Source organism: Urocampus carinirostris, chromosome 4, assembly GCF_059441175.1.
Source record: "Urocampus carinirostris isolate Australia breed hairy pipefish chromosome 4, RoL_Ucar_1.0, whole genome shotgun sequence".
In the NCBI taxonomy this organism is placed as follows: Eukaryota; Metazoa; Chordata; class Actinopteri; order Syngnathiformes; family Syngnathidae; genus Urocampus; species Urocampus carinirostris.
Window position 1 is genome coordinate 29159388 of NC_142352.1, and position 12666 is coordinate 29172053.

General features: G+C 37.9%; 1 protein-coding gene across 2 annotated transcripts in view; it reads left to right on the plus strand.

Annotated features, from left to right (window-relative positions):
• herc1 (HECT and RLD domain containing E3 ubiquitin protein ligase family member 1) overlaps positions 1 to 12666 on the plus strand; it is a 95181-nt gene that overhangs the window by 26260 nt on the left and 56255 nt on the right. For both annotated transcript variants that reach the window (XM_088334068.1, XM_088334069.1), the window contains exons 19-28: positions 70 to 243; positions 1318 to 1432; positions 1508 to 1628; positions 3486 to 3657; positions 5433 to 5775; positions 5846 to 5966; positions 7574 to 7625; positions 10183 to 10454; positions 12074 to 12289; positions 12398 to 12518. In XM_088334068.1, coding sequence (XP_088190194.1) covers positions 70 to 243; positions 1318 to 1432; positions 1508 to 1628; positions 3486 to 3657; positions 5433 to 5775; positions 5846 to 5966; positions 7574 to 7625; positions 10183 to 10454; positions 12074 to 12289; positions 12398 to 12518 — 1707 coding nt within the window. The remainder of the gene's footprint in view (positions 1 to 69; positions 244 to 1317; positions 1433 to 1507; positions 1629 to 3485; positions 3658 to 5432; positions 5776 to 5845; positions 5967 to 7573; positions 7626 to 10182; positions 10455 to 12073; positions 12290 to 12397; positions 12519 to 12666) is intronic.

Genomic DNA, 12666 nt, shown 5'->3' on the forward strand with positions numbered 1-12666 from the left:
ATTGGAGTACTTCTGGAACCTATTGTGTTTTTTGTAAATACTTAAGGTGACCTTTTTTTTTTCTTTAAGACGCCACTATCAGCTCATTGTTGGAAGCTGCACTCTCAGACAATGAAGAGCAGAAGCCTTTTGACTGCACAGTGCATCCTAACCTAAGCATCCTGGTAGATTTGGCTTTAGACTCCTCCAAAGAACCTGCTAGCAGCCTCTGGCTCAACATGCAAGATTATGCCATCAGCAAAGGTCAGTCTACCATAGCAAGATTAAGCCCTTTTTCACAATGGGTTGCTCTCCAAATCTTTTTTTTTTTTTTGATAACTCCTTGTCAATTATGTTAGTGACCCTATGGATCATTTGGACTTGAATGGCCGGAATCCACCAAGCCTTCATTGGAGGTTGACAGGGCATCGACATGCGCTGTCCGATAAGTGTAGAAAATCAGTGCTCTCTCAACCAACTTTTCATGACATCCTTACTTCTAGATTAAGCTTGCTTGATGAAGTTCAGAACCTCAAGACATTTGCTTACTTTCATTGGCTGATAGCTATCAAACCATTTCAAGAATTGAACGATGCTGATACACAATAATAAAACAGAACCTGAAACATTCAATTCCACTCATTTGTAATATTGGTTTGACTTTGTCACAATGTTTAGAGCAGAGGTGGGCACTTTGTTCCTCGAGAGCCGCATTGTCCTGCATGATTTCTAGGAGGTCTCTCTTCTTAAACTCGGGTGTGATATAAGTCATCAAATCCTCGTGATTGGAATCATCTGTATTGAAGCAGAGAAACCTCCAACATAATGAAGGACATGCAGCCCTCAAGAACTGGAGTGCCCAGCTTGCTTTAGAAAGACCAAACTTATCAACGTTAAAAAATAGTTTGTTAATGGAACTTTTAACTTTGACATATAACCTGAATAAAAATAAGGAGAGGAAACTACCTGGCTTTCCAGTTGTTTGTGATAAAAGTATGAGGTATTAAAGTGGGAACTGTAAAAGTGTGGCAAAAAAGTTATTTTCAACTCTTAAATCGCCCATACAGAGCTTCTGTTTAACAAGGAAGAATGTTGTTCCACCCAATATTATGGAAAGTGACTAGTGGCTACACAGCTGCACAGAATCAGCATTGGTCACAGTTAAAATGTTTATTTGCAATATGTTTCTTACTCGACGGAATGACTGTCTGGCTGACACAGTTGTAAGGAAGATAAGGGCACATTTAGCTGATGTCGGCTTGGTGCTTCAAATCTTGACAGCAAGGACATGTCCTAAAAGTTATAAGTGTGCTGAAAAAATTGGGCTCTATTTTGCAGATTGGGACAACGCCTCTCTTAGTAATGAGTCACTATTGGATACCGTATCAAGATTTGTTTTAGCGGCCTTGTTGAAGCACACTGGCTTGCTCAAACAAGCACACGAAGAAGGAAGGTAATTAAATAGATTGTTTAAAAATAAATGATTTTTTTCAGAATTTTTAATTTTTACATTCAATTTCTCTTATAGAGACCAGCCATCTAAGTCCTTAGCAGAGATCTATCGCAATGTTTATGTGGTACGAAACCGCCTCCTTCAGTGTAAGAATATGGACTTCATTCAAACTCATTCTTCATCCAGGGAGAGGAGAGTAAGTTGCAATTACAACGGTCATATAATATGTAATATGTTTTCTCTCTACCTTTTATTTCTGTCAAACTATTTTATGATAAAATATTTAACCTACAGTGCCGTGAAAACGTATTTTCCCCCTGTTTTTTGCATATTTATCACTCTCAAAGGTTTCACATCATCAAAAAACTTTTTGTATCACAATGAGACAACCCAACCTCGTTTTGAAATGTTGATTCCATCCATTTATTGGGCACAAAAAAAGTAAAACCAATGGGAAAAAGTAGTTGCTCCCTGAAACTAGGGGGTTTGCCAACTTTGCCACGACCCAAGAACAGGCCAGGGTCCGTCAACATTTATATATAAATATATATATATATATATATATATATATATATATATATATATATATGTATATATATGTATATGTATATATATATGTATATATATAAAATTTAATTTCTATATTTATAATTTATTTAAAATGTACGTATTTATTTATATATTATATACATATATTTATAAAGTATTTTCTTTGAAAAGAAAGCAAAGTTGGAAGGATATACATTTTTTTCAAAAACAAATATTCATTACTTTCTCAATGTCTAACTTTTCCCTGAACCCTGGTGGGCAATTACTTTTTCACATTGGTACAGAAAATGCCTTTCTTTGACGAAAGCAAAGTTGGAAGTATGTAATTATTATTTTCAAATAAAAATCATTATTTCTGACTTTCTCAATGTATTGAGTAAATGTAAATGGTCTGCATTTATACAGCGCTTTTCAAGTCACTGAAAACCTCCCAAAGCGCTCTACAATGTGCTTCACACTTTCCCTTTTACAACCACTAACTAACCGATAGCAGCATCAGCCATGCAAGGCAACTACTTTATCATCGGCGGCATTAGGGATTCAGTGTCTTGCCCAAGGACACTTCAACATATAACACAGAGGAGCCGGGAATTGATCCTGCGACCTCTTGATCCCAAGACGAGCAATTTTCTATTCATTTTACAACTCATTTGAATAAAAAAAGCCTGTCCTTATGGAAGACACAACATTGGCCGGGTGACCCCTAACTTTTGAATAGTAGTGTACATGCCTTTCCACAACAATATTAAGACAAATACACACTTTGCGTAAACTAAGCTTCTGATTAACGGCTTGGAATGGATCACCCACAAAACTGAGAAGTCTAAGTTAGTCCCCGTAATCAAGAATTTAACGTTTCAGCTATGCCTCTGACACATATATATTTTGTTTTTATTTTTGTGGCCATTCAGTGAGTCATTGTATTCTAAGTTGAATATATATATATCTCATCTCATCTCATCAGCTTGCACCGCTTATCCTGAGTAGGGTCGCGGGGATGCTGGAGCCCATCCCAGCAATCATCGGGCAGTGGGCAGGGGACACCCTGGACTGGTTGCCAGCCAATCTCAGGGCACAGACAACTCACTCGCTCAGTCACACCTAGGGACAATTTGGACCGGCCAATTCTCCTGAAATGCATGTTTTTGGAATGTGGGAGGAAACAGGAGTGCCCGGAGGAAACCCACGCAAGCACGGGGAGAACATACAAACTCCGCACAGTAAGGCCGGGAGCTGGATTTGAACCCACTCAGGAGGTTCCCACGACCTCAGAACTGTGCCGCACACGCGCTAACCACTGCGCCGCCTTGCTGCCTGAATATATATATGTAACTAAGTTTCAGATTCTGCCTTCTAGGGGCACCTAGGGTTCACAGGTGACTATTTTGGTATGCATATCTCAAACTGGGCTTGCTTATAGGAGAGTTTCTGTTGCTGAAACAACGCTTCTAAAGGCCAGGTTTGATAAAATGCATCTAACATTTGTTACTCTCCACCTGGTAAGATTTCAGACAATCAAGACTCTTTAGACATGGATCCTCAAGAACATTCATTTACTCGCACAATTGACGAGGAGGCTGAATTGGAAGAAAGAGCTGATCGTGAAATGGAAGAGGGCCATCATGAGCAAGACGATGAAGACGACGACCGGGAGCATGAAGTAATGACTGCTGGAAGTAAGTACTTCTTGCAGTTTTTGTAAATGTAAAATGCATTACAAACTCATACATCCACTTGTTATATGTTACCAATGCTCAATTGTACAAAAAGTCTTATAATATGCTATATACTTGTTAACTCCTTGACGTTCTGCCTGCCGGCCATCAGATCGTTGAGAAACAAAGATGAGTCTTCAAGATGTCACTAGTCACTGATATACGTCGTACTTCATATCATTGCAAAGCTTAAACTCTTGTAATTCAACATTTCAAAATGTACTTATCACAGAAACATCACGATCAGTCTGAAACAAGGTACCTGAAAACTATAAAGCCAGTAATACCCACCAATAAAGTGCTCTCATAGTCAGCAGAGTAAACTATTCCCCTTAAACATGATCTTGTTATATTCACGACAGTCTCGTGAATCCAACCGTGTAAATTGTTTACTCCAAAACACATAATGCAGAAGAAAAAAAATCCGCTACAAGCTTTTCTGCATTGTTTGATGATCTTTGCTGTAATCCGTTTGTGTCGCCCCACAATTCCCTTTCATGGAAAACAGTCGTAAAATGATTTCCAGTATGGCTGTTAGCCTCTGACCTTTCGATTAACACCACTCTGGGCCTACTGCAAGATTTTTTTCATGGTCCATAGCCCGCAATAGCCTATGAGAACCTGTATTGAAAAAACAGACATGGCTTACTTGGCGTCCAAAAATCTTCAGCCAGTAGTGATTGATTCAAATTTTATTTCACACATTGGTTATCCAATATGATTCCCAACATAAATATATGCACATTTACGATGTGTATTCAAATCAGAGCCTAACATAAGATGTGTAATGCAACTCAGGATCCATTTTTACGTGTGATTATTACAAGCAAGTGTGCACAGTGATTGACTTTTAGAAAGAAAAGTCACATTTATAACTCTTTCACATTGTCGAAATTTGGAAAATTCAAATACACAGTTGCAGAGGTTTTTGAGCTGTTCACTTGTTGTCTCTAAACGTCCGTTTGTGGAAACACCTTGACATACCCTTAGAACCTTTAGAAAAATGTGTAAAATACAATGTTTAGTTTTTTTAGATTGTGATCAAATTTGACCCAGGACCTGGTAAGACTTCATGCTTTTGTTCATGCCTAACCATCTGCAGGCATGTGACTTAAAAAAAAAAATCAGCTCGTCTATTTGTGTGATTCAATTTAAATTCCTTAATGTTATTCATACTTGCAGGGATTAGTTTAGTTGGGGACAAAACTTCACAGTGTTACCTTTCAAAAGAGACCAAAACCGTTCATAAACAGTTCATGAACAACATTCATTTTACTTTGGGTTTGTCTTTGGTTGAGATTTTAGGCAAATTTCACTGGAATGTTGGGGGGTTAAATATACCAATACATGTATTAATTTGATGTCTAACATGTGCATACAAATTACAATTATTTATCATAATATTTGGCCATCATAACTGAAACCATTGTTACTTTTTTGTGTGGAAGTGTGTGGGCAGGTCAGGTGAATTAGCTTTTTGATGTTGTTGTTCGGGGCAGAGGAGTAAGAACCAGTTGGATTTATCCTGAAACATTTGTGACTCTGAGCTGCAGCTAGGAATACATTGTTATTGGTCATATTGTGGCCTTTTGTCACAAAACCTAAACCTTTTTGTGTTGTATGTTTATATTTTACTCTTTCTCCACTGAGTTTAAAATCTGTACTGCTTGGCACGTTTGCTTTCTATTTTTGTCTTGCCACTTTTTCCTAACCTATTTTATTTGAATTTTTCACAGAAATCTTTCAATGTTTTCTCTCAGCACGAGAGGTAGCACGTAGTCGGGACAGAGAAAGGACTACTAGCGTAGGCCTTGATTCCAGCTTGGTTTCCAGAAGCGGGGGAACAGGAACCAAAGGAGGAGCGGAGGAAGATACAATTCTTTCTCAAGAGGGAAGAAGAGGCGATGCAATTCTCCCCGAAGGACAGGACCTATACACAGCTGCTTGTAACTCTGTGATTCACCGTTGTGCCCTGCTAATTTTGGGGGTTAGCCCTGTATTGGCTGAATTTAGCAAGCAAAACCGAGAAGAGGGACAAACTGCAGTAGGGACTCAAGACTGTCTAATTTTCATGACCAGGTTGGATACAATTTTTAATATCTTGTGTTTTTTTGTGTTCATGTATGTTTATATGTATTTGCTTTTGCAGGAGCGAAAGTCTGAGTGCAGAGAGCCGCTCAGTGCAAAGCAGCCCTAGTTACAGGCTGATAAAGTCAAGGAGCGAATCTGACCTCTCCCAACCTGAATCTGACGAGGAAGGATATAGTCTGGTACATATTACATTGCCATACATGGATTATGTGCGCAATAAAAACATATTCCATGATACAATATAGGGCTTTAAACACCCAACCTTGAACTACCGTATTTTCCGCACTATAAGGCGCACCGGGTTATAGGGCGCACCCCGAAAAAATAGTTTTTGGTCCTATTTTTTACATACATAAGACGCACCGGATTATAAGGCGCTACAATGGGAACGTCGACAAAACAGTCAGATAGTTCAGTCAAACTTATTACCCCCTTAACATTCCGAAAGCTTGCAAAGACGCAAATACGTGTCGAGAACACGTGCGGATGCGGTGTCCGTAAGATGTCACTCAAATGCATCGTTCCATCATTCGGAAGGTTAAAGTCTTGGGATTCAAGAAATGCCAACCATTCCTTAGTTTCTATTTTCTTTTTCGCTCGCAACTTTACTGTATATATGACAATAAACACTTGGAATTGAGTTTCATTTTGAAATAGACACTCTATTCCATCCATTATCTGCACCGCTTATCACAGAAACATCGAGTTCAGTCTGAAACAAGATACAGGGATAATATATATAGCCAGAGTAGCTCACCGAAGTCGTTGAGTTCATAATAATGTGCAGCCGTGGTCCTTTTATACCCGTAAGTTTAGTAAATCCAGGAAAATGAAATATTTACAAATACAAAATAGTAAAAAAATGCTTCCTGTATGCCGTCAGCCACGTGCTATACGCATTCATCTTTTTCGGCCAATTGCTGGCTTTGTTTTGCCGTTTAAGCCAATGCCAGCCTGTAAATGATAAAAAGGATCCGCCCCTTGACCTCCGAATAACTTTAGCCAATAGTGATCGATTCAACTGATGATTGACACGTCTTTTTTGGCCAATTGCAGGATTTGTTTTGCCGTTCAAGCCAATGCCAGCCTGTAAATGATAAAAAGGATCCGCCCCTTGACCTCCGAATAACTTTAGCCAATAGTGATCGATTCTACTGATGATTGACACGTCTTTTTTGGCCAATTGCAGGCTTTGTTTTGCCGTTCAAGCCAATGCCAGCCTGTAAATGATAAAAAGGATCCTCCCCTTGACCTCCGAATAACTTTAGCCAATAGTGATCGATTCAACTGATGATTGACACATTGGTTAGCCAATGAAACGCATACACCGCGGACTACTTGGCGTTCGGGGGAAAATCTAGTCGGCGGCTGCAAGTTAGTTGCAAGACTTTGCGAATTAATTTTGTCCCATAAATAAGGCGCACTGTATTATAAGGCGCATGGTCAGCTTTTGAAAAAAATAAAGGCTTTTAGGTGCGCCTTATAGTGCGGAAAATACGGTAATTACAATTCAGTTTACATTTTGATTCGTAGCATCTCATAGTGGTAATCATTCTTAAATTTAGGGATGATACCAGCAAAAATGTTGGTTTGTTTGCTGTCATGTAGGAATAGACATCTGAAACCAATTGCAGCAATCCTCCATTTTTCGTCTTGGTTGCGTCCCCGAAATATCCCATGATATTCAAATCGCTCAGTAAAATAGATGGATGGACGCATCAAGGAATTTGATAGTTTTGTCATTGACTGTTTTACCTCCAATACATGGTCTGTTTTTTTCTTTTAGAGTGGAAGGAGAAATATTGACCTTGACTTGGCGTTCTCTCACAAAAAGAAAGGTAAAATAAAACCTTTTTAAATTATACTACTGAACATTTCATTGTAAAAGGGTACAACAGAGCCAAATCACAATCCATACACGAGTTAGCATAAGGCTCTATTGTTGCAATGTACATGTTACTTTTGTCTTCTTTTTAATCCTGCTTTGATAGTTTACGATAAGATCAGATAAGATAATCCTTTATTCCTCCCTCAATGGGGAAATTTCTTTTGTTACATCAGTGAGACAGTGAATAATGAATAACAACTGGAATAGAAACAAGTATTTAGAAATATAAAGAATAAGAAAATTAAAAAATCCAGAATATTTCCAATGGCAGGTGTGCAAAATAGTTAAAGTGGCCAGTACAGTAATGTGCAAGTATGCAAAGTCATGGAGGGTGTGCAGTCTATTGGGAGCAGCAGCAGGTATAGAGCACAGGTGCTCATTCTGTCGACAGCGATCTACCAATCGATTACAGAGGAAATATCTGGTCGATCGTGCATAGTGCATTCAGTGGTTTGGATTTGCTGAAACACATCTGGCTGTCAAATGTCACTATGAATCCACCTTGAATCCACCAATTTGAAATAAAAAGTGCTAAATGTAAATGCAAAATTGAATACCGCTTTTACGATTGATTAAATCAGTATTTGCTAATTAAGAGTTCAAAGAAATGTGATACATTTGTATTTGTATATCGTAAAATGTATGGCAGAGTTTAACATCATGCCTTTTTAATGCAATTTTAAAAAGATAAAATTACTATTAATTAAATTACTACTAGATTTAGAGAAAGAGACCAGAGAAAGACATTTATAGAATAGAGGAATAGACCAGTATTTCCTGCACGATTTAAGGACTTAAAAGTATCTTTGTTTGTCTTGTAACTATGTGAAGAATGGGTTATATGTTCTTTATGATATTTATTCTTACACGAAATTATCATTGACCTTTTAACACACAAACTGCTACTTATTCACATCTTTTTAGATATAGATTGGAAATTACTCTGTTCCAGTATTGCACAGCATTCTGTTTTGTTGTTTCAAAAAACCTTGAATTTATTCATATGGTCAATTGGGCTGATAGAGGCATGTGACAGTGTTCATTTTACCTCTGAAAAGTGATGGGTCCCAGGGACTTGCATGCTCAAAAATCTATGGGTCCCAACAGAGATCAATGGGTCCCCAAAATTTAGTGTTATCGAGGTTGAAATTGTAAATCGGCGACAAATATATAATATAAATCTATATATTCATTCAGTTCTAATCATCACAGTTTATTGGTAATACAAATCAGTTATCACTTCAAGATTTTTCAGTTCACAACTATATTTTACTTTATACAAAATTATATTGCTGAGATAATAATATTAATCTATATTCTTTTGTTTATTTTCTATCATCGAATCGTTGGCTTCAACACACTAGTTTTCCTTGCCTCCGCGATCTTCTGAAGAATTTATCTGCCGTTTTTTTCCTGCCGGAATTATTGCTGTTATCACTTTCTGCATTATGTATTGACTTATTACTGACACTGAAGAAATTACAAATTTTGTGTTGATTTTCACCTAATATTAACTGTTTTTTTTTCGGAAGCATACTCATACCTGTCAACCTCCACGGCTCCATGCACTAACAAACTGTCATATTTTCCCTTACAAAATTCAAAAAAATCTTACACCATATTTTTTTCAAACGTGTTTATGTAGTTTAACATGTTATATTGTACATGTGTTTCCTTATAGCATATATTGTTAATGAACATTTTGTTGTGAGACACTGAGTTGCTTGACATGAATGAGGTTTATTATAAAAAAAAGTTCAAAATGAAGTCGCTTGGACGTTCACTGTAGAAGGAAAAAATACATGCAAATATAATTAAGTAGAATAATACATTTTCTTATTTAAATTATTAATTCATTTTCTGCATTAAATTATTGTTGGTAATATACTGATTAAGGAGATAACCACAAACCTGTCTTTTTTTATTTTCTCCTTATATACTTCCTTTTTTTCTTAACTTATTTATACAACATCATAATTCGTAATATAATGCATCAAAGCAAGTGAGCCGTTTGAGAGCCGGCTCTCTTTAATGAGTTTAGCCGAAAAATCCGGTTCTCTAAAAAAAAGACGGACTTTCACCACAACAATGATGTAATCTTGTTTTCCGAGATCGGCGTGCAGACGAAAACTCGAACCGCGAGACCAAAACAACAATGGCGTATCTGCCTGACGAAAAGTTGAGTGCGGTAAATCTTTGTTAAAAAAAAGTATCGGGTAATAATGACAATTTTGTGTCAAAAAAGTTGCGTCCCGGGGACGCACGTTGATTTGACCCAATGCGTCCCCAGCAAAAATGATGCGTCTAGGACGCAGGGACGCGGGCAAACGAGAACACTGCATGTGTGTGTGTGAAAACTAATATTGTAGGTGTTTTATGAACTTTTTACTATTGAATCATTTTATATCACCAAATTATTGGTATTACTAACGGTTTAAGTCGTTAATCTAACTATTTCGATTTTTATGTTTTCTGTGTTTTAAATTCTTTCCTTATTGATTTCTCAGGTTTACTTCAGACCTCACCAGACTCACTGGCTGAATCTTGGTTTCGTGCTAAACTGAGTCGTCAGCGAAGCTACAGCTCTGCATGCTCATATGAAGAATCAGACCTTGACCTGAACCAATCTCTTGGTACTCATGCTCTTATTGACAATACAATCAGCTTCATCAACGGTGACGTTGGCCTCACCCCAGCCTTTAAAGAACCTGAAGAAAGCATGTCAACCAGTCCACAGGCCACTATCCTGGCAATGGAACAGCAACAAAACAGGGCAGAGGTGAATGATCATCAGTGTAATAGTTCAGATATTCTGCATTGCACCATTTTAGTTTCAAAGTTAATTTTTTTGGTATCTTTTCAATTCTCTAAATTTATTTTCAACATTATCCTAAAGTGTTGCACACTATCCCATTAATTTTGACTGAAAAAAAGATACAATATTGGTTCCTTACGAATTTTGTCTCCTAGTTGGATTCATAAAGCAGGGATGTGATTTTTCCGCTAATTCGCGGAATTCCGCTTTCGCTCCAAAAATAAAATTTTAAAATTTCCGATTCTTTTAAATGGTAAAAAAAACGATTTCGTCTCGACAGCGTTCCATTTTAGTGTTTCCGTAACTGAAATGAAACGTACTTGCGATTGGTTGAAGTCTCCGTGTTGACCAATAAACGCGCTCCTTATAAAGGCGTAGGAGTATGCCATTGTTCATTTCTCACACGTTTTTGCCGAGTGTTTAAAGAAAGATGTCCGAGATCGAACGCAAAGATGCTCCGCGAGTTAAAGAAATTGCTAAGATCGTAAAAAAACAAGTTTCGATCGGACTGGTTAGAGAAGGAATTATCTACAAATGTTGGTGACCCCGACGTGATCCAATGTAGCGAGCAGAGACGGGAGTCGTAAGCGGAGTGTCAAACAAAGGTGCCAACGAAAGCTGCTTTAATGACATTTAAACTGGCGATAACAAAACAAACACGAGAGTGGCTAGAACCGGCCGAATTAAGAGTCCCCCTAGGAACTCGCTAACTAAACAATGGTTCCGTGGGTGAATTATGTACAACCCACTACAGTACTTTCATTTATAGATAACATCTTCTTCTATAACAAAGACATTTATGGTATGTTCTAATATGAGTTACTTTTCATTTGGTCATGATACAATTATTTGTTCATGAAATTTGAACTCTTCAACATGATTTATGTGTTAACTTAGTAATCACATGAGTTAGATATGATGATATTCTCAGTGATAGTTTTTAATAGCAAAGGCAGTCCAATGTTTTTTAATGTGACTGATTTTGAGTTGACTTAAACTGTAATTTTATATGGGATAGTTCAAAATACATTGAAAATGTATGCTGTTGTTTTGTCTATTTCTTTGTCATCTGAGTGCATTGAAAGTACTTAAAAACACGGAAAACCCATGACCTCCGGGGGGCTTCGCCCCACTTCTCCCCCCACCAGGGCACTGCCCTGGACCTAGCTGGGTGCCCGCGGCCCCCAGACCCCCGCCTAATTTTCAGATAATTTCACTTTGGTCAAATCACATCCCTGATAAAGGGAAATTAAGGAATGTAATTACGGTTCTACTAAGCCCGAATGACTTGCAGAGAATCTTGTCCTCATGTTCACACAATGAAACTTAATTGGAAACATAAATTTAGTGACACCGGAATGTCTACACCTTTTATAATCACTGAGTGGTCACATGTGACTATTTTGGTTCGCATATCTTGAACTGTGCATGCATGCGTGTAGGGAGTATTAAGTGCCTAAAGCATCGATCCTGGTGGTTTGGAGGGATGAAACAAAAACGCATTGGCAGAATAAACACAATTGCATTGCTATGCAATGCCTGGTCAGTGTCATATTTTCAAATGTAAAGTTCTGTTTCTGCAGCTGAGGTTAGAAGCTCTCCATCAAATTCTGGTGTTGATTGCTGGTATGGAGGAAAAGGGTTGTCTGCCAACCAACACAGATCGCCCATGCAGTGCCTTCCAGTCCTCCTCCCTACTGACCTCTGTCAGGTTGCAGTTCCTGGCTGGTTGTTTTGGCCTGGGGACTATTGGAAATGGAGGGCTGAAGCGAGAAAGTGTGCAATTACATCATTATCAGGTTTGAGATTTGGCAATCTAACTGATTGGTGGTTTGTTTTTGTGAGCTACATGGCATAATATGACAAATGTGAGCTTAACTTATTAAAATGTGTCTTTTTCTTTTTAGGATGGGGTAAAAACAGCTAAAAGAAGTCTCCAGTTGGAAATCCAGACTGCAGTTCACAGGATTTATCAGCAACTATCTGTAACATTGGAACGTGCGTTGCAGGCAAACAAACACCATTTAGGTAACATTCAAATTAGGGGATGCTTTACCTCCTAAATAGATAAATAAATGAGACGTACTGAAAATATTGGCCCAAAAGTGCACTTCCCTGTTGTTCACCTGTTTTGGGTGGAGTTCTGTCAAATGCAGTAAGTTTTTTTATTCTGACA